General features: G+C 35.6%; 1 protein-coding gene across 1 annotated transcript in view; it reads left to right on the top strand.

The window, feature by feature from the left end:
• Positions 1-23,127, top strand: part of Faf1 (Fas associated factor 1) — a 399,930-nt gene that overhangs the window by 347,730 nt on the left and 29,073 nt on the right. The window contains exons 17-18 of the mRNA XM_077791122.1: positions 1,055-1,132; positions 12,402-12,617. Of these exons, the coding sequence (XP_077647248.1) occupies positions 1,055-1,132; positions 12,402-12,617 (294 nt within the window). The remainder of the gene's footprint in view (positions 1-1,054; positions 1,133-12,401; positions 12,618-23,127) is intronic.

Genomic DNA, 23,127 nt, shown 5'->3' with positions numbered 1-23,127 from the left:
CTAGTAGCTGTAACATAAAACAAGGATCCTAAGTGCCATAAGAGAAGCACTGAGTTTTGAGAGAGTTCATGGAGCAGGAGTTTCATTGGAAAAATTTTCCCAACCTTTTTGGATAACCAGAAAATGGGAATGTTCTCTGGAATATTTCATAGAAATGATACAAGTAACTATACAAGGAAAGAAGAAATAATATAAGCTAGTACCCAGAAAGCATACACAATGAATAAAGGCTAATATGACTAGAGTTCAAGATTTGGGGACAAACTCAGAAAGTCAAGGGTTGCATGTTTTCTCTCATATGTGGAAGCTAAAGAGGAGAAAGGAAAAGAAAGGTAGAGACAGAGCTCATGAAAATCAAAGAGAGATCAGTAGAAGAAAGGGACCCAGAGGTGAGAGATGGGTTGCGAGGAGTGATATTGGCCAAAGTATATCATTACACTGTGTACATGTACAAATAGTAACAACAAATCCCATTATTATGTATAACTATAATGCACCAATTTTTTTTTAAATGTAGAAAAAAAGGAAGATCTGGGGACAGGAGAGAGATCAGAAAAGTCCATAAAGGAAGATGAAAGAGAGAAAGGAAGGTTCTTGAATGACACATTACCCAAAGTGCTCAAAGCATTACAGTAGGAACCTTTTATATCTGTTCTTATTCTGGAGAGAAGCACTGCTATTACCACTGTGTACCTCTGAATTTTGTTAAATAAGGCCTTTGAGTTTCGCTTTGGTTTTGGTTTTTTCCTTGTTTAAGGTAAACAAGTATTTATTAGCCAGGCACAGTGAAGCATGCCTGTAATCCCAGATAGTCTGGAGGATGAGTCAAGAGGATTATAAATTCAAGGCTAGCTTGGGCAATTTAATGAGACCATGACTCAAAATAAAAATCAGAAAGGGCTATAGATGTAGTTTAATGGTAGAACACTTGCCTAGCTTGTATGAGGCCCTGGGTTCAATCTCCAATAAATAAAATTTTATTTATTAAAAAAGAATATAATATTTATATATATACATATATTACATGCTTGCTCCCCATCTATTTTATCAACAGAGGGAAGCTCATGAGAGAGAGATGGCAGAACAGTTTCGTTTGGAGCAGATTCGCAAAGAGCAAGAAGAGGAACGTGAGGTGCGGCATAATTTTAAGAAAAATTATTCAAAGCTGGGTTGTATTACTGTATTTGATACTAAGGCTGTTAATATTTCTTACAACTTACTTCTTTTTGCCTTTTCAGACTCATTTTAGAATGAAAGACCTTTCTTTATTCCTGATCTTTATATCTGTTCACATACTAGATTTATGGTTTTCTATAATCTTCAATTCTGTTTCCCTTTTGTTACCTAACAGATGCTTCCCATCCTTCCTGGATACTGTCTCACTCCAATAACATAAAGACTGTATTTTTTTTCCTTCCCTGTATTTGATGTTACCTATCAAAAGATATTGCGAGTTACTTATGCAGCATCTTGCAGATGTGCTTGGCAGATATTTTTTTTACTCTGAGTTTATGTCTGCATCAATGTAGAGAATTTTATATTCACTTGTTTTGGAAACATTTTTTGAATACTCAATACTTAGAGGATAGTGATGCAGACATGGGTTCTGCCCTTCAGGAGTTCATAGTCTTATAAAAAGAATTATAGTAATATTTGTAAAAGTTATGATAGATTTAGACCCAAGTGCAGTCAGAACAAAAAGAAGGGTGTCAAATGACCTTAAAATAGCTTTACAGAAAGAGATTTTTAATACTTTTTTCTGGACATGGGATTAATGGCAAGATTCATTTATAAAAAGAGGAAGCCATCAAATCAATTATGGAAAAAATTGGAGATCCCTAACTGGGGCTGAGGAAAATCCCATTAGTCATCATTCTTGGTCAAAGGATGCTACATCCTTCATTTATTCTTTTTTTTACCTATCTCACTTTTTTTTTTTTTGGAAGAGAGAGAAAGAGACAATTTTTTAATATTTATTTTTTAGTTTTCGGTGGACACAACATCTTTATTTTTATTTTTTGTGTGGTGCTGAGGATAGAACCCAGCGCCCCGCGCATGCCAGGCGAGTGCACTACCACTTGAGTCACATCCCCAGTCCTCACTTTTTTTTTAACAGGATAATGAAATGTTTTCTACCTACAAAACCAGATTACAAGCTAAGCACAGTAGCACATGCCTGTAATCCCAGTAACTTGGGAGGCTGAAGCAGAAGGATCACAAGTTCAAAACCAGGCTCAGCAATTTAGTGAACCCCTATCTCAAAATAAAAAGGGCTGGGGATGTGGCTCAGTGATAAAGAGGCTTTGGGTTCAGTCAATCCCCAATACAAAAAAAAAAAAAGGCAGATTATATTCTTGTACAGAAGATACAACATGTCTACAAGTAACAGCAAATCAAGGAGAAAGTATACTAAATGATACAGGATATGCGAAATCAAAATACCTGGGGATTTCAAGGGCATAAGAAAAATCCTTTACAGCTTTGATAATCAGACAACAAATGGAAGGAGTAATTTGAGCCTGGTCTTAAAAGATGATGAAATGTCACTGTTTGGAAATGAAAACTTATTTAATACTTAACACATATGTACAAGATGCCACACCTACAAACCCTAGTTTCTGTGCTCTGATTGCTAAAAATATTTTGTTGAGCCTCTTTTGTGTATCAAACTCTGCAAGCTGTTTTGCATACAGTTACTCATTAACCATTAAAACAAATACAAAGTTAGAAATTCTCCAAAAAAATGAGAAAACTGAAGCTCATTGAATTACACATGTAGACACCTAGGTCTTTATGACTACAACTCAAGCTCTTTCTCACACTACATTTTCAGTCCAAGGCTATAAATCATAATATGTGTCTGTAGGAGTTATATATGTAGAGTTTCATGCAACTTTAGATAAGGGAGAGATTGGTCATTATCCTTTTAGGCTGTATTCCAGGAAATATAGGTTAAAAATAGGATTCCTGCTCCTTTGTGCTCTGTTTCACACATGCTCACTCTCTCTTACTAGTATATCTTCAAGTATACTAACTGGCTAAAGTGTCAAGAGTACACAATTAACTTTACATTCTGAATTTAGAGCCTGGTAACATATGTACTTTCTTCTGATGGACTTACATAAACTCTGTATGGGTTGAACATCCCTAACCTGAAAATCTAAAATGCTCCAAAATCCAGTGCAAGTTTGAATAATACTGTGTACTCTGTCATCCCTCACTCAGGAGTCACAATTAAATGCTGTTGTAAGTCCTGTCATTAAGAAACTTTTGAGGGGCTGGGATGTGGCTCAAGCTGTAGCGCGCTCGCCTGGCATGCATGCAGCCCGGTTTCAATCCTCAGCACCACATACAAACAAAGATGTTGTGTCTGCCGAAAACTAAAAAATAAAAATATTAAAATTCTATTCTATTCTATTCTATTCTATTCTATTCTATTCTATTCTCTCTCTCTCTCTCTCTCTCTCTCTCTCTCTCTTTAAAAAAAAAAGAAAGAAACTTTTGAGGACTGGGGTTATAGCTCAGTGGTAGAGCACTTGCTTAGCATGTGTGAGGAACTGAGTTCTACTCTCAGCACCACATATAAATAAACAAAATAAAGGTCCATCCACAACTAGAAAAAAATATTTTTTTAAAAAAAAGAGACTGTTGGTCTTAATTTTGTTCAGTCTATCCAAATTTATTTGATCCTTTTTTTTTCATGGAATATCAGTTAATATATTTCAGCACACTAGTCTACTATAAAACCACAGTACCAGGGAATAGCTGGTATTGGGCAACCTCTGAGAAAAATGAGACTCAGAAATCTGATTATATGGTTTGCTTGTCATTACCAAACTGGTCAAACACATAATCTGGATCAGAAGCCAGGTCACCTGACTTTTCACAGTAACACTGCCTCCCTTCTAACTGGAAATCCTAATCCATATAATTACATTGAGAAACAAGAATGGTTTTATTATTTTTATTATCTCCAGTATTTCAAAGTCCTTTAGAAAAATGAAGTATTGAATAGTCAAAGCACTGTAGTCCCAGGGAAATTACTAAGTGATCAGCCTCATTTTGCTGTATGGTAACTTTTGGATTGTAGTTAGTAAAATGTAGAAAGCTTTCTTGATCTGGTTCTTAGCCATAAGGGAAAAGCTCTAAAGCAATTCAAAGGAAAAACAAAGAAATTACAGCAAAAATCTTCTCTCTTTTACTCATTTATATATTTACTTTAATGCCTTCCAAAATCAGTTTCAAGTAACAAATATAAATATATGCAATTCAAAGGGATTTAAAAAGGAAGAATAGATATAGAAGTGAGGGTAAAGAAAAGCTAAAAGGAAGTTAAAGGAAGTGAAAGTGAATGGTAAGACTAAATGTTGACAATAGATAATCCAACCCAGGCCCCAGATGCATATAATAGGGTCTGTACATTTATTCAATATTAGCCACAAAATTTGTTCTGTACTTCTCTTGGGCCAACACAAAGGAAAATATGATAGTTGAGAAGTTTTACTTTGTGTGTAATATTAAAGTGTGATAACTCAGAAGATCTCTTGATTTTTCTAGCACTAAGCAATGTTTCTTGTTGGTGTCTGTTCAGGATCTTTGAATAGTATTGCCAGCCATAGCTATAATAACAAGTCTGTCTGACAGCTGCTTATACCTTTTAAAATATAAAATAATAAGGCCAGAGCACAATTTAGTAAAATCATCTTTGTAAAGGCCCAAATGATATATATGTATGGTAGGCCAGTTTAAGAAATGGAATTTACAGTAAGTATTGAGATGTATGAACTACAGAGCATCCAAGAAATCCTTCCTGAATACTATTTTTTTTTTTTTTTTTGCCACCAAATTTTGGGCAAGTAAAGAAAGTTTCAGCTAAAATTTTGACTCTCAGTTCTTTGATTCAGTGAGTGTTCAGCAGATATTTATCAATCTTATTCTACATGCAAACATTAAATCAACTGCCGTGGATATTTATTTAACTCACATTATGTTATGTATAAGTCAGTCAAGCCCTTGGAATGTTTTTTACTGTCTAAATATAATATAACTATCAGAAAAGATACTATGTTAGCCAGACACTATGGGGCAAGCCTCTAATCCCAGCAGTTTGAAAGACTAAGGCAGAAGGATAATGAGCTCAAAGCTAGCCTCAGTAATTTAGCAAGACAACTTTGTGAGACCCTGTCTCTTAAGAAAATGTTGTTGTTGTTTTTAAAGGACTGAGGATGTGACTTGTAGAATAACTATATGTAAATTATACCCTAATTTTACAATGGAAAAAAAAAATCATTGAGCAGCCTTCTCAGGGCCGTATAAAAATCTAACCATTCCTGTATTTCCTCTTTAACTTCAACAGCTCTTCCTCTCCCCTCACTCATTCCATTCCAGCCATATTGACTGTCCTGCCGTTTTTCAAAGAATTTAGGAACAGGACCAAGGCTTTGGCACTTGTGATTCCTGCTTATTATTACACTTCTAGGTCTAAATGTCCTTGTGGCTCTTTAGGTCTTTTTACTTACTGAGATTTACAGTATTTAAAAAGTGTACCCACCTCTCTTCTCCCAGCGTTCTCTGCTCTCCCCCCATAGTACTCATCACTGTGATGAGTCTTTCCCGTATGTGTTTTTGTTGTCTTCCTCCCCATCCTACTAGAATATAAACTCCACTTAAGCAGAATTTTTTTTTTATCTATTTCATTCACTGCTATTTTCCCATCATCTAGAATAATGCCTAACTCAAGGAAAGTCCTCACTAAGAATTCATGGAATTAATGAATGTTAGTTTTAGCCTATTTAACCCTAGAGAAACTGGGTCTATAAACTGTTATTTGGTATGTAGCTGTAGAAGCAAAGAGAATTGTGTGTGTGTGTGTGTGTGTGTGTGTGTGTGTGTGTGTGTGTGTTTATACATGTTTAGGTGTAAGTAAATCAAGCCAATCTTTGATTCTTATTGTAAGAGATTGGTGTAAGTATACATTATCTTTTCTTCTTAAAAAATGAAATTGTGTAGAAACAAGTAAGTCCAACATCAATTCATATTTTCTTATAGCAGATTTTCCTTATTTTATCACAAACCTAAAATAATGCAAATAAAAAACTATTTGTTGAGCAAACCAAATTCAAGTTTAACAATGATGTTTACTTTGTTGTTTGAGTGTATGTGTCCTTTATGTCATTATTTTACAACAGTGTTTGCTTACATGAGGCCTTTTAGCCAGTGTTTGGAACTGGACCACTGGTGTATTTTTATTCTTTTTGCCAGTAAAACTGATGGGTATTCAGATATCAAGGTTGCTAACTTACCTAATAAATCTTCATTGTTTTCCATATAGTGTGGGATATCCAAGGTCTGTTTTTCATTCTGGGGAAAAGCCCTGGAGACTGCGTAAACGGAGGAGCAGATATTGTCTGCCCTATGAATGGAGTAATGAGCTACTGTTGTTTATTCTTCTGTAGTATAATTGGTTGAATTCAGACAATAATGTAGCATCTGTTGTTAATATTGTGTAGGGAAATGTCAAAATAGAAAGCAAGCAGACAGGTGGATTAAAGGGAGGGCAGGAGGGGAAATCAGGAAATACCAAATTAAGTTCCGGTTTAAAGTAGGTACAAAGTAATAATCATAATGGCAACAAGACCAACCACTGTGCTTTGTTGTTGTTAATGTTGCATACAGCATGAGGTTGATACTGAGAATTTGTCACTGAATGCTGACCATGTGTCAGCACTTTGTGTTTTTAATTATTACTCTATTTTATAGGACTTTGTAAGAAAGTTGTTATTGACCTTGTTTCTTATATGAGGAAATCAAAGGTCATACAGACTGTCATTTGTCTAGTGGCTAGTATTTTGGTTCTGTTCTTTCATACCTTAAAGCCTATGTTCCTAAACATACCATTGGATTAAACTAGGGTTTTTTAAAACCTCACTGTTAAAAGTCAGAATAGTGATTGACTTTGAGGAGATTTAGCACCCAGAAAGGAGGCATGTTTTTGAGATACTTGATCACAGTGCTAGTTTTACAGGTATGTGGACTTTCTGAAATTTTTTCAAGTTCTACACTTAAGATTTGGGGACTTTTTCTCAAATATGTTATACTTTAATAAAATTTTAAAACAATTACAAAATATGTACTTTGAACAAAAAAATAAAAAGATTAATATAATATTGATTTAAATTTTGCAAAAGGTCAAAAATACATACATTTAAATTTTATAAAAAGTTAAAAAAAAGAATGAATGGTGCTGGATGCAGTGGTAGGTTAGGGAGCCCAAGACAGGAGGATTGCAAGTTTGAGGGCAGCATGGCAATTGAGTAAGATACTATCTCAAGATAAAATAGAAAGAGCTGGGGAAGTAGCTCAGTGTTAGAACACTTGCCTAGCATATGTAGGGCCCTGGGTTCAATTCCAGTACTGCAATGATGGGGTGATAAAAAAGTACATTCATTTGGAAGTAGTGGTGATGGTTGCATGAATGTACTTAGTGCCACTGAATTGTACACTTAAAAATGGTTAAAATTATTGTTTAAGTTAATGGGTATAAATACTTAAATGATGAGAATGATTACTTATTGATGGTGACTTTAGAAAATCTAGGTTACTTTTAATGTTTTCCCTATTTAATCTTTGTTTTTCAGTGAATATATATTACTCTTATAAGCAGGAAAAATGATTTTTAATCTCAAAGAAACAGTAGTGGTACTGATAGATGACCCCACTAATAGTATAGAAAATGTATATGACTAATCCTCCTATGAGAGACTCATGGTTCACCCTTAAGGGACACATATGTTAATGCTATTGATGCTAGAAGGAGTCAGACATCAGAAAAAAAGAGAATCAGGATGTTGACTTCTTTGTTACTAGAAGTAGAAGCCATGAGATTTCAGATTCTTTACATATTTATTAAACAAACACCTGTCATGTGCCTGTCACCATACAAAGCAGTTTTACATGCCTTATTTGAGTTAGCATGTTAATTATACCCTCCATTACCAAATATATACTAAACACTTACTTTGTGCTATGCTATGTGCTTCTTAAAATAAGAAGACATACTCCCATGCCATAACAGAGCTGCAGGTCAATGGGAAAGCTAAACATTAGACAAGAATAGTGTAATATAGTGAATGCTATAGTAGACATGTTACAACTGACATTTAATGTTAATATATACACATTTATGTATATATTCATATATATGTATATTTAGTATATATGCATGTATATATATCAAAATTTGGTTATTAATATATGAAAGTGTTACTTAAGTAGATTAGTATTTGAAATACTCACTTGAAACTCATTGTGACTCAAAATACCAATATTAGATAAATTTCCTTTCATACTATCAAACAAAAAAAAATGGCAGAAATGACTCGTTTAACTAACTGTCCTTTTAATTTTTAAATTATATTTCTTAATCTTCTGGGCTTCAATTATCCCCATTAAAAAAAAGAGAGAGAGAGAGAGCATAGGACTGTTTGGCCAGTGTAGCCCCTTCCTGGTGTGATATTCTGTATATGTCTTATCTCATAATAATAAACAACCATTCATTAAAGCCTGTTGTGTCAAATGCTGTTAGTCAACTTTTCGTTACTGTGAGCAAAATATCTGGCAAGAACAACTTAGAAAAGCAAAAGTCTATTTTGGCTGATGGTTTCAGGGTTTCAGTCTATGGTCTGCTGGTTCCATTGGAATGGGCCTGAGGTGAGATAAAACTTCATGGCAAAAGGGCACAGTGGAGAAAAGCTGCTTGAAGCTGAGAGTGAGGGTGGAATCAGGGAGAAGCCAGAGAGACCTAATACAATCCCTCACAGAACACCCCCCCATCAATCCCCTACTCATGGGTTTAATCTCCAATACATATACATTCATATTTATATATTTTTTATTCCAGTATTTTGCAGATTCTTCAGTTATTTCTAATTAATAAATATGTTTTCTCAAATACGAAATTTCTCTTTTTTTTCTAACTCAGGATATGCTTTTATAATGACTTTGTTCTCAATTTTTCTTCTACTTGTTTTTTTGGGGAAGAATTTTTCCCAGCCTTTTTGGTCTAACTCTTAATTTACTTCTTTTTCTTTCCATTTTTAACTTTTTGGTTTTATTTATTTATTTATTTATTTGAAGTGGGGTCTCACTGTGTTGCAGGGACTGGTTTTGAATGCCTGGGCTGAAGTGACCTACTCCTCCAGCTACCCCAGTAGTCCTTTCAAATTAGAATGGGCTGATTAGGTTACAGCTCTCATAATCTAATCATTTCACCTCTGGAAATTCCTGCATTGACAAAGGAGCTTTGGGGGGCCCACATACCAAACCATAACAGATACTGCGCTAAGAATTTTACATATATCATGTTTATAATTCCCATCTCTGTAATCCCCTCTAAGGTCAGTGGTATTAGTGCCTATTAGTAGGAAAATGACCTCTGAAGCATGGAAGAGATTAGCTTTCTCTGCACATTGCAGAAGTTTTTACTGCTTTTTAAGAAAATATTTTAATATTAGAATCAGCCAAATTAAGTGATACAGAAATTAAATAATTTCTTATCATACTCATATCTGTGCAAACTGTTTTTCTGTTGGTTATTTTAGATGTTTTAACAGAAAATACACTTATATAAGTAAAAAAATATAAAAAGACATATTCAGGAAACTATGTATCCTTATCCATCCTGCTTCTTCCACTTTCTATGCATTACATTTTTTTCATTTCTTTGTATTTGCATATATTTATTTTCTCCAAAGAACCAATTTATTTACTGACTGGTTTTTTTTTCTAACTCATTCCTTTATACTTTTATAATTATTCTAAATTTTCCTTCCACTTGTTTATTTATTTATTTATTCATTCATTCATTTGTACATTTTGGTGCTAGGTGCTGAACTCAGGGGTACTTAGCCACTTGTTTATTTTTGGAGGAATTTTTTTTTAAACTTTTTACTTTTATTTGTGTGTGTGTGTGTGTGTGTGTGTGTGTGTTTTAAAGAGAGAGAGAGAGAGAGAGAATTTTTTAATACTTATTTTTTAGTTTCCGGCGGACACAACATCTTTGTTTGTATGTGGTGCTGAGGATCGAACCCGGGCCGCTCGCATGCCAGGCGAGCGCCATACCTCTTGAGCCACATCCCCAGCCCCTTATTTGTTTTTGTTTTTGTTTTTTGAGATAGGATCTCGCTGTGTTGCCCAGGCTGGTCTTGACCACCTGGGCTGAAGTGATCCTGCTTCCTCAGCCTCCCTCCATGACTGGGACTGCAGGCATATACTACTCATGCCCCACTTATTTTCTCATTTTCAATATGAATTTGTTGTTGTTGTTGTTGTTGTTGTTGTGAGGATTGAACTCAGGGGCACTCAACCACTAAGCCATATTCCCAGCCCTATTATGTATTTTATTTAGAGACTGGGTCTTACTGAGTTGCTTAGCGCCTTGGCAAGGCTGGCTTTGAACTCTTGATCCTCCTGTCTCAGCTTCCCAAGCCACTGAGATTCCAGACAGGCGCCACCACAAAATTTTTTTTAATATTTATTTTTTAGTTGTAGGTGGACACACAATCTTTATTTCATTTCTGTGTGGTGCTGAGGATCAAACCCAGTGCCTCATGTGTGCTAGGCGAGCGCTCTACCACTGAGCCACAACCTCAGCCCCAACCACCACGAATTTTAAGTCTATAAATTTCCTCTGAGGACTGCTTCAGATGAATCCCACAGAGCCTAGCATGAAGTGTTTCAACAATCATTGTTTTCTGTATATTCTATGGTTTTGATTTATACTTCATTTTTGAGATGTTTAAGAAAAAGATCAGTGTTTTTCCCCAGCTGTAAGGGTGACATCACATTTGAAAATGGCTGTTGAGATTTTAAAGACTATAAGTCCCAGTTTCTCACACATCTTGTGATTATGATAGTTGTAGTTTAATTGAGGGGGAGGAATTCCTTCTATTAATGATTATTTAGTAATACAAATGTTAAACTACCCAAGAAAGAACAGAATGTAGCTGTGAAGCAGAACATGATTACCAGGCTTACTTATCTAAGGAAACTTTCATGGCGCTAGGGACATTAAAGTTTTTTGTGAATTTCTGCTACAAATTCCAGTTTGTGCCGGTATCTAAGAGTTCTTCTGATCTTCTGGTGGAATATCATGAATATGGAAAAAAAAAAGAAAATACAATACTCTAGATTGAGAACTAGGAAACATGGATTCAAGGCCAATTCTAACCATGAGACCTCAACAGTTTATTCTACATGTTTGAGTCTGTTTTGTCTTCCATAAAGTAAAGGGATTAGTTTATCTATAGGTCCAGACCCCTTATCAAGTTAATGGCAGAGGTGGAATGAGGGCTGTGGTTTCCTACCTCCAATAAACCTGATGAATCTCTTTTTATTCCACTTTGTTTTTAAACTTTCCCTGTGGCAGAACATATAGAGAAATTTGCCACTTTTAAGTATAATTCATCACTCCAAACAGAATCTTTCCATTCAATTTTGTCATTAACACATTATCCAGGCTAGGTGCTATGATGCACATATGTAATCTCAGCAATTTGGGAGGCTGAGGCACGATCACAAGTTTGAGGCCAGTGAGGCACTTAGACCCTGTTTCAAAATAAATAATAAAATAAAAAGGAGCTGGGGATGTGGCTCAAGTGGTAGCGTGCTCGCCTGGCATGCGTGCGGCCCGGGTTCAATCCTCAGCACCACATACAAACAAAAGATGTTGTGTCCGCTGAAAACTAAAAAATAAATAAATATTAAAATTCCTCTCTCTCTCTCTGTCTCTCTCTTTAAAATAAAATAAAATAAAAAATAAAAAGGGCTGGGAATGTAGTTCCATGGTAAAGCGCCTCTGGGTTCGTTCCCTGGTACCAAAAAAATGTGTATGTGTATGTGTGTGCGTGCACGCCCGTGCACATGCACACACACACACACACACACACACACACGCTCCAATATTTTGTTGATTCTTTGGTTGTTTCTAATTAGTCAATGAGTTTTCTTAAATATGAATGTGTGTGTTTTGTGAATGCTTCTAATACCCTCATTTATACCCTAAAAAGCATCTGGGTATTTGATATTTGTTTCCTCAATCACAAATGTCTGAGTTCTTCAGTTTAGAGGGGGGGAGGGGGAAAGCCCTTATTTTTGAAGTAGTTACCTATTGGTTTAATAAAACATGTCTTCAAGGCGGGATATAGTTTAATGAATTGTCTTTATTAATATTAAGAAAATTTAAAAACACCTGATTTTATTGTTCAAGCATTAGTGTTGCTTAATAAATGGAGCAGTAACTTTTTGATGAGTTCCTAGAAAGTAGCAGCTGTGTTCTAGTCTTTCCCACTCCCTACAGCCCATCTATCTTACATTTTAACACCTGGGTTTTTTTCTCTACTTAGGCCATCAGACTCTCCTTAGAGCAAGCCCTGCCTCCAGAACCAAAGGAAGAAAATGCTGAGCCTGTGAGCAAACTGCGGATCCGTACCCCCAGTGGCGAGTTCCTAGAGCGGCGTTTCCTGGCCAGCAATAAGCTCCAGATTGTCTTTGATTTCGTTGCTTCTAAAGGATTTCCATGGGATGAATTCAAGTTACTGAGCACCTTTCCTAGGAGAGATGTAAGTTGCCTTTCTCATCATAGGCAGTGTGTCCACATAGGAGATCCCATCACTGTGGCTAGGAAAAGTAGTCCAAAAAAAAGATCAAGTGGTAGTCTTCTAAAAGACACCCAAAGTCTCTTTGTTCTGCACATCATTCTCTCCTCATCTTTTGAAGAAGGTAAGGCTTACCAGGCCAGCAAACATATAGCCAGGAACCCATGTAAGAAATTCTTTTCTTTACTATCTAGCTTTTTCCCCTATTCCACCACTCATATAGGCTTTTCTTTTATTTTTTGCCTCAGAGTATACCTAAAAATTGTGTGCTTAACAGCCTAATTGTTCCATCAGGATCAAAGTTTTGGTTCAAAGAGTATTTTGTGATTTGAGGGATTTTTGTTTTGTTTGCAGTACTAGAGATTGAACTGAGGGGGCTTTACCACTGAGCTACATCTACAGTCCTTTTTATTTTTTATTTTGAAATTCGATCTCACTAAGGTGATGAGGCTGACCTCAAACTTGCAATTCTCATGGTTGAGCCTTCTAATTCACTAGGATTATAAGCATGCACCATAGTTTTACTTTGATAGTTTTACTAGCCTGGAAAGACAAGTATGATGACCATATTTACTGTGTATCTGTATTTCAACAAAAGTATTTGGTAATGTTTCATAGTATTCATGGACAAGGTAGAGAGAGAGAGATCTACAGTTAGATGTATTCATTACTGAATAAATGGTTATGTCCAGAAAATGTTGATTGTTATCTCCCTGGTGGAAACCAAGAGGCTCTTTATTTAGTTCTTTATTACTTACTATATATATCGACATCCTATACAAAGACTTTCTCTGATTTGTGGATAATGAATAATAAGATTCAAGAAAACCTTAAAATATGAAACAGTGGACAAAATGAAGCTTACAGAATGCAGAGCAGGGCTGGTAGGAAGCAGAAATAACTGAAAATTATGTCATCTGAGGAATATATCCTCTAGAGAAGGAAAGGGTATGGAAGACATTGTTGTTGTCTTCAACTACTTCAACTACTTGAAGGCTTGCCATATAAAAGAGGTATCTTACTTTTTCAGGCTTTAGGGTAGAAATGGGATCAATATATTGAAAGTTACAAGGAGATAGATACATTTGGGCACTTTCTAAGAAAGGAATATCTTGTGTTGTAAAGAGTTTTTCTATCTTTGGAGATAACAATTAGTTCTCTTTTCCACAATACAGATATGTATTTATGGAGAGGGATCCATTCCTAGTGTTTCTGCTTTACATGGAATTGGACTAGCTCAACTATAAGACATAGTTTAATGTTCTGTGATTCCATTATCATGTAAGTCTAGTAACCTGGACTTCATCTAACATACCATAAGACTTATCCAGGTCCCTCATATTGACTATCAGATTTGCAGGACAGAATCAGAAATGAGTGATATATGTATAACTCTATCAGACAGCCATAAATCCCCTCTGGGTGGAATGAGTATTCTGCTTACATCTGAGTCCAGGAGCGTATTGTGGACTCCAGGTGGTTGTAGCCATTGGTCCTTTTCTCAGTGCCCTTCCTACTACTCTGAGCCTTTTCCCCCTTATTCATATGTAAAGCACACAAACATGCACAAGATAAGGAATGCACATGCTCTTACCACACAGTCAGGTAAGAAACTACCTTAACCTATTAAGTCCCAAATTTTCAATTCTGAGAATATTGACAGAGTTGCATTAAAATAGTTTGTAGGGCTAGGGTTGTTGCTTAGTTGTAGAGTGCTTGCCTAACACATGAGAGGCACTGGATTCCATCCTCAGCACCGCATAACAAATAAAATAAAGGCATTCTGTCCATCCACAACTCTAAAAAATTTTTTTAAAGTGTTTGAATCGGAGTCTGCCTATGTTACCCAGGCTGACCTTCACTCCAGGCAGGTATAAAACTCCTGGGCTCAAGTGACCCTCCTGCTTCTGCCTCCCAAGTACCTAGAATTATAGGTGCCCACCACCATGCTCAGCTTAAATTTTTAATGTATTTCTTAAAAGCTGAGAAGTGACTACATAGATGCTCGGTATCCCTCGTATAATTTATATTTCTCAATCTAAAATGTTTTATAATTTAAAAATCTATTTGATTTAAGTAAACACAAAATAGTACAGCTAGTTCATTTATAACCAAAAATGTGTTCCCTCTTTTTCCAAAAGGCACATCATACAGAGCTGCAAGTTATTGCATTCACTCCAAACCCCAGATCCCTGCGTGATCCTTCATTGGGGAAAATTCCTTTTAACACAAAATGAGAATTTAGATGCATATTATGAAAAAAAAAATAAGAGGTATGAATCTAGGTCAAATTATCTTAACATTCAGGACCTCTGCTGGGTCCCTTCAGTTGTGCCAGTAGGTTTTCAGAAGGTTTTCTAAAATGGGTTACAAACTATTCAGAGAGTGATGTGACAAGGAGTTGTTCACAGGTTAGGGTGATTTTAATCCTCAATTATAATTCATTTTGATTGTAATCAAATTAGTGACTGCCTTACAGTCTGGTAAAAATAAAATTATGCTACTGAAAAAAAAAAGTGTTTGAATCATAATTTAGACCTTTTATATATGATTACATCTATTAATATTATAATTATTCAATCATAATTATCTAATTCTTTTATAGTTCTACATCTGGAACAATGGGGCAAAATGGGTTAAATTCTGTCACTGAAATTGAACTCTTAGTAACTGAGTATTTGTTTATTTATTTATTTATTTTAGTTGTAGTTGGGCACAATACCTTTATTTGTTTTTATGTGGTGCTGAGGATTGAACCCAGGGCCCCACACATGCTAGACAAGCAACTCTACCACTGAGCCATAACCTCAGCCCCTCAGTGTCTGAATATTTAGAAAAGAGCCATTATCAGGGGGTTCAAGATCAGCCTGTTTCTCTTTACTTTATATTCTGCAATGAACATTTCATCTTGGAGAGCTGACTAACTTAAGACCTAAATGAATCCTTCCTATTCATTGGTTTTAAGTCACTCCCCGTCTAGGCCTTATCTGTAAAATGAAGGTAGTAAAAGAAGTAAAGTGAAAGAAATAAGGACCTTCCTGGTCTTTAAAATTAATTTGAAACAAAATTAAATCTGATTATAGATGGGTGGGGGAGAAAAATTTTTTTAAAAGAAAGATTTTCTCTTCAGTGTTAACAACCTCTTCTTACATGGTAAAAAAAATGTAGACTAAAAAGTTGCTTTTGAAAAGAAGCAGGAGAACTTGATGTAGGATAGATGAGGCTGGACATCCAAGGAATTTTCAGGAAGCAGGTTTATTTAAGCTGCAGCTGACCAGAGGGACTAATGCCTCAAAAATCTTTTGGACCCCAGGTCTGGAAATTGTTTTACATTTATACTCAGTGAGATGGTAACACGACAGTGGGTGGGTTCATAATAGTTACTTTTTGTTCCACATTCTTAGGTCAGACAGAGGTTTCACAAATTTTTACCATGGAAAACAGAATCAGTAACTTTTACACAGCAAACTGTTGAGACAGAGTCTATCACACCTTTTGTATGCAAACCTGGCATTCACAAAAAAAAAAAAAAAAAAAAGGAATCTTCAAACCACAATGAGCTTTTAGCTGAAATCCTGTGAAATCCCATTGATACTCTTTGTAAAATCTTGCTGACAAGAAGTTTAATTATGGTAGGGGTCCCTGGAGAAGTTCAATTATGGTGGGTATTTTGGGGGCTACTTTAAACTGAAATGAAATGCAGAGGATTCTTGCATTTGCCACTTTCCTACTTTGAGTTCTAGTAACCAACTTTTCAACCTTTTCAATGCAGACTGTTATGTCATTATGGACAAGCCCTAAGTAGAAAGCCCATCATGTAGTCTTAGAGAAAATCTACTCCTGATTTGGCTTTTCATCACTGATCCTTTGTTTTACATTGCTGAAGAAAACTATTCAGTGTGGCTAACATTCTCTTCTCCTAGCATCTCTTTCACTCCTGACTCCATTTCTACCTTGGTCCCTATTCCAAGGCCAATTTAAATCAAGTTTGCCTTTGTTGCCCAAAGAAAAAAACCAAGCCACCTGTCAGAGAAATCAGGAGTCTCCCAAAACTAATCACAAGTCCATTTTATGGCCCTTGGTCAACCTGAAATCATCTGCCACAGTTATTTTTTCAAAAACCCAGCTCTGATAATTTCTTCTCTTGCTTAAAACTTTTTAATAGCCCCTACTAGCCTAGAATAAGTACAGACCCCTTAGAATGTTTTTTGATTTACAGTCTGTTCCATTTGTGCCTTTCTTATATCCTGCCTCTTTTATTTTTATCAGCAGGAGATAGGAGATTGCTCATTATTCACTAATGACACAGATTCTCATGCCTCCATGTCCCTGGCCTGTTTGAACTTATCTTTTAATGCCTAGTTCAGAAGTCACCTTTCTATGGGCTTCTCCCAAGCTCCCCACCAATATACCATTGTAGTTTGTGCACTCCTCTCTCATAGTGCTTGTTCTGTTGTTCTGTAATGATTTACAGAGGCAGCCCAAATCATGTTCAAATCTATATCCTCTGTGGTACCTCATATATAAGCATTCAGGAACTATTGTCAAATGTTAGTGACCTCAGGCTCCCCTAAATCTCTAGTTCCGTAGTGAAGGACCGAGGCTGTTTCAAATCACAACAAATGACCTAGACCCACCCAGATTCCAGTCCTAAAGTCAGAAAGCCCACCCAGGAATTTTTAGGCCTCTCAGACCCAGAGGTGGGGTAAGAGTTAATGGCTCTTCATCCTTCTTTGAATGCTCTTTCAAGTCAAATGACTAGTGTTTTTGCAAGGCTATTCTGTAACAGCCATCTGTGTCTGCAAGGATTAGGATCTAATTTGTAAAAGTCATCTTAAATTACAGCCAAAGTAAAGACTGTTAAAAAGCACATCTTAAGACCTTGCCTCTTTAATAACAAATACTCTTAAGACTTAACTGTAGGAGTCTTATTGTGTCTTCAGCCTTTTCTCCACCAAGGAGAGGCTGATGTCTCACCAGAGGACTTATTAAATGTTCTTCAGTGCCCCCTGCACCCCCCCTTACCAAAACAATACTTTATGTTAAGATTTCCCAGCTGTCCAACTATTTACTAAATGTCTGCTGGGTATTATACTTCACTGAACTGAGCACTATGGGATAACCAGAATAATAGCAGGCACAGGCCTTCCTTAGGAAAGCCTATTGTCAAGTTGCTAGGAGTATTGAGCTATTTGTTTGGGGGTGTTTTTTGTTTGTTTATTTCCATTATGTTAATAACAGTTACCAGGAGAAGTAGTATTTACTTCCCAAGCTTGGGTCATTAAGCTCTACTTTTGCACATGTTAAAAACCGTAGCCAATTTGCCTTACTTGGGAATTGCCCTGGGAGTGAGTCCTAAAAGCTAAGTAATGGCATTGACCTCACCACTAGTCACTGTGGTTCCCCTCTGGACCTATAGTGACCCAGACACAGGCCTTTCCCAGAAAAACCTGTCACCCATCTTACTTAGACTGAGGTTATCAGTACCCTCCAACCTTCCTCTTCTGTGTCACTACCTTATCTTCTTTTTTCTTTCCTTCTTCCTTTCCAACCCCTTCCCTTCTTTCAGATCATGTTTCACCTTTGTTATCTACTCCATCTTCTCTCCACTTTTCCCTCTGTTATTTCTGTATTCCACAACTCTTCCTCTTCCTGTCTCTTCTGTTTTTCTTCTTTTGTCTACTCTTTTTCACATCTCTGAGGAGCTCCACTACAAATGGAAAGTAAGTTTTTTCTATGTATAGAAGGACTGGAAAGTACTAAGAAAGAGGATGAGGAATAACAGGTTAGCTCCAGAACCATTGGCCTGTGTGCTATCAAAAGAAAGTTGTAACAAACTAAGCTATATATCTAATTGGCTTTACTTTGTGAATTATGAATCAAGCAACCTCTATTCAAAAAATAGAATGTGAGCTCCCACTGGCCAGTAGTAGAACAGTGGGTTTTTAAAGGTGGAAACAAAAAGACTATTGGGGGTTGGGGGAGAACTAGGTAATAATCAGGTAAGATAAGTACTTACTTTTTTGTAAGGGTGAAGGCAGAGGAGTCTTATGCTGACTCAGTCTGGACTCTCCTGTTTTCAGGGGGAAAATGATATTTTTTGGAATCTCTTTGCTTCCTTAAAGTTTTAATTTTATTATGGAACATTCATTATGACTGACTCTATTTTGGTTTGTTCTGGTCTTTTGGAATCTAGTAAAAGGACCAGTCCAAAGCAGTGACTTCCTATAACTTTTAACCACTACCAGCACCCCCCTTTTTGGGTAAGCTCTTTCTGGTATGAGAGTACCACCAAATAACATAGTTACCAACACTTTGGATTTTGAGTCTCAATATATCATTCGTAGATTATAGTGTCCTCATAACCATGCATTTCTTTCTTTTGAGTTTTTGTGATTCCACCCTATAAGAGATATTTGATATTTGACAGATGACCACATTCAAACATTTTAAACTTTAGAAAGGATATGGCACACCAGGGAGACTACTATTATGACTATCAAGAGAATAATATCAAAAGTTTAGAATATGCTCCCTATTAAGAGTCCCCATGAAATAAAACATCTAAAATTGAATGTATCAAAGAATAAGCCAGATGAAGAATGTTTGTTTTAACCAAGTAGCCTGATCATTCATTTTTTTAACTGTCTACATTACCCAATTTCCGTATCCAACCACAAGTGGTAGCAACATCACAAATTGCTCCTCGTTCAGTTAGAAGGTCACAGTTCTGTTATCTAGCATCTCATGGTTGGGTTAAATTAAAATACAGAGCAAACACAAGAGAGTCTAGAAGTCTGACTATAAAAAAACAAACAAACACTAGTACAACTGGAACAAGAAAATTAATTGCATTAGAAATGTTGCTAAAGTTACCCACTAGGTAGACCAAAGGATCCCTTACATCAGGTAAAAAGTTGGGTTTACTATAACAGATTCAACACACTGTCAGATTATCCACAGAAGTTATTAATTATGAAACCTAATTACAATTTTATCGTGCCAAGTTAAAAAGGTAGGTAGAAGCAAGGAAAAACTGAGATAAGCAGTCTTATTATGGCAGGTCTTATTCCAACATCTTGGGTAAAGCTGTACTCAGCACAAAATCATCAATTTCTCATCCTGCTTAGCAGTTAGAATGTTTTTGGTTCATAGGAAGATGATTTGACAAACTCTTTGTTTGACCCACTCAACAAGCATGAGACATGTTCCTTGAAATTTATGCAGAGTTGTCCAGCTTCAGCTTATAGAGCTTCAGGAACAGAGAAGTTCTTGTTCTTAGAGTATTAACTACATGTTGGAAGAAACTAGAATTCAGGATCCAGTTCATTCTATAAGTAGATAATAAGAATTCAAACTGTGAACAGGGCTACAATTGGGAATTCTATAGCTTATAGGTATATAGATGTACTATACAAGCAGATGGTTTTTCTTATAAAGCATAATTTTTATCTATGGTAACCCCAGTTTTTACCAAACAAAATCTAAGTAAGACCAATTTGTGTCCTCAGCAAACTTGGCCTGATTATTTTCATGAATGTGGGGATAGTACTGACCACACAGGGGATAGCACTGACCACACAAACTTTTTAAAGTTTGCTTTGCTAGAACTTTTGATAAGAAATCTCAGATTGAAGTTTTTTAAATTTCTTGGGGGCTAGGAATTCAAACCAAGACAAACTTCAGAATGTGTGCTGTGCCTGTAGATTCATTCATTGCACGCTCTCAAATACAATGTGCCAGTCAAAGCCTTGGTTGTACCCTGATATAGAGAGTAGATTTTGTTGAACTTATAAATAATTACATTGCCATAAGAATACAAACTGTTTCTGAATTCTGGAGGGATCAGGTAAGGAGGAAATTAATATTTTAATCCCATTCACAAAGTATACTTTGTCCCAAATTGCTATAGTTTCAAATAGCTCAAGGGAAAGTAAAGAAATTTTTTTTAATTGGACAACTGAGTATTAATAAAAGAACCAGCAATGTTGCAAATAAAAAATGGGCTGTAAAACCCCATTAATTCTTCATCAATTCATTAAGTCTCATGTAATTAATTCTTCTATTTTGTAGGTTAGCACTTTCACAAACCCATTAGTTTCTTCTTTAAAGTTCTGGAAATTCTTATCCAGTCCAATTGTAGAATCTTAAAGTTGTCATAAACCTGTATTGGTCAGAGTCCTTTCCGTGAATCTCCTTAAAGACATAGTTCTTTAGGATTATTGTCACTTGCAAAAAGCTTTCAGAAAGAATCATAATGAAGCAACTAACTGCAAACAACAATACTTAAAATGGCTATGGTTAAAAATATGATGAGAATTCCTTATAATAACTATGCAATTTACAAGGAAATTTGGTTATTTCTAGGGCATATAACATTTTCAAATATCTGATTTCTAGGAATTTCATACAGTTTTAAGACACAATAATAATATATTCATATGAATACAACTCAAAAGAGTAAATATCATTTCTTATTTGACAGTGCTTCCCATATAATTAACATATCAAAGTAATTACCAAATAAGCCTGAGAACAATCTCTTTTACAGATTCTTTTACTGATTCTAGGGCCCTCTGGCATGTCCTGAAGTTAGTTCAAAGACAAAAAGATATAAGTTTGAATTTGATTTAGGTCAGTTTGTCCAAAGAATCAAAGGTCTAAAACTCTTGATTAAAGAGGATAACAGATCACTGTGAAATCATTGTTATTTATTTAACTAGAGTGATAATTTAAAAACTTCAAAAGACAAATACAGAAAGTTACGTAATTGTAGGAAAAAAACCCTTAATTTTAATATAGAGGATTCAGTTTTCTTAAATAATCAAAGACCTGCTAAAGACAAGATGAAATATAGGACATCTTGATAAAATACAAAATCTGTGTCTAAGCCAGTTACCTAAAAGATAGAGAAAAACCATTCACTATTTCTTATTAATTGCAGATTAATTCTCCTAGAAAGCCTTGTTTTGACAAAGAACCAAATTCTGCAATGACAAGGGAAGGCATTACAAAGGAAGCAAATGTGACGAGCCTTGCAGAGAGAGAGATATTCAGTGAGTGGAAATGGAATAGCAGAGTTAGAAGTGAGAATTTCACTGTTAGTTAGATTGAATCTGAACCTCACTCTTTCACATGCCTGCAATATAAACATTGGACAATTTACTTAGATTTTCTGAATTTTTTCTCTTCATCTTTGAAAGATAAATTATTATATCTATCTCAGAGAGTTGTGGTAAGATAAGTGAATGTAAAATACCATGTTTCTATCGCATAATGAATAGTATCTGCTAAAATTATCGTGTGTAGAGAGAATAACTATGAAGGACTGATAGGTTTTTTTGTTTGTTTTTTCAATGACAACAGTGAATTCTTTATTCTAGAATAATGATGGCTATTTGTATTTAAAATATCCAAATGCCTTTAACCTAAAATTAAGAATTTATGAAAAGGATTTCAAAATTATCAAAGCCAAAGCTATCATTTTATGGATGTGGGATCAAAGCAAGGTAAAATTAAGCACTTAAGTCACAGCAGTAAACAGGCGTAGCAGTACACACCTGTAATCTCAGCAACTCTGGAGACTGAAACAGGAGGGTGTAAAGTTCAAGATAAGCCTTAGCAACTTAGAGAGGCTGTAAGAACTTAGCAAGACCCTGTCTCAAAAAAAGGAAAGCGATGGGGTTGTAGCTCCTTGGTAGAGTACACCAATGGCTTCACTCTTCTATACTACCCCCCTCAAAAAAAAAAAAAAAACAAACAGGATTAATTATAATAGCTGAACTGACACTAAAGCCCAAGTTTTCTTCTCGTGGCCATTGTTTTTTAGATTGTTGGCTCCTTTTAAACATCTGCTAGTAGGCTATAGAGTTCTACTTTAAAATCAGTCATATAACAAAAAGAATTAGAAAATCAACATTAGAGATCACCTAGTAAATGAAATAAATGGCAACACCAAGCACCAATATTTTAAAATATTTTGTAGCTCAGCAGCCTTCATATGCCTCTAATATTGCAATGGGATTGATTTTCAATTCATATTAGATGAAGTTTGAAATTTTTTTTTAAAGCAGAGCTATGGGGCTTAGGAATGTGGCTCAGTGGTAAAACATTTACCTGGCATGCATAAGGCCCTGGGTTCAGTCCCCAGCACACACACACACAAAAAGCTAAAAGGAAAAATTTTAATGCCGTTGAACTACCTATATCTTAAAACCTTTGTTCTCAAAATTAAACCTCTAACTGGGAAAATACATGTTGAAGTTAAATCTGATGAGCTTGTTACATTTCCCTCAGGTGTTTTATATCACTATAGATGGTTATATGAGATTTTCTAGTATTCCTAAATTATCCAAAGAACCAGAACTTTGTGGAGTGGAATACAACTAATATCTAGTTGGTCACAGTATTGATTCTGACTTTAAACTTTCTCAAATCTGTTCTTTTCCTCTCTCCCATACCAGCAGCCCAAATA

Source organism: Urocitellus parryii, chromosome 11, assembly GCF_045843805.1.
Source record: "Urocitellus parryii isolate mUroPar1 chromosome 11, mUroPar1.hap1, whole genome shotgun sequence".
NCBI lineage: Eukaryota > Metazoa > Chordata > Mammalia > Rodentia > Sciuridae > Urocitellus > Urocitellus parryii.
The sequence above is the reverse complement of the archived record's forward strand: the minus strand, read 5'-3'. Positions and strand labels throughout refer to the sequence as shown.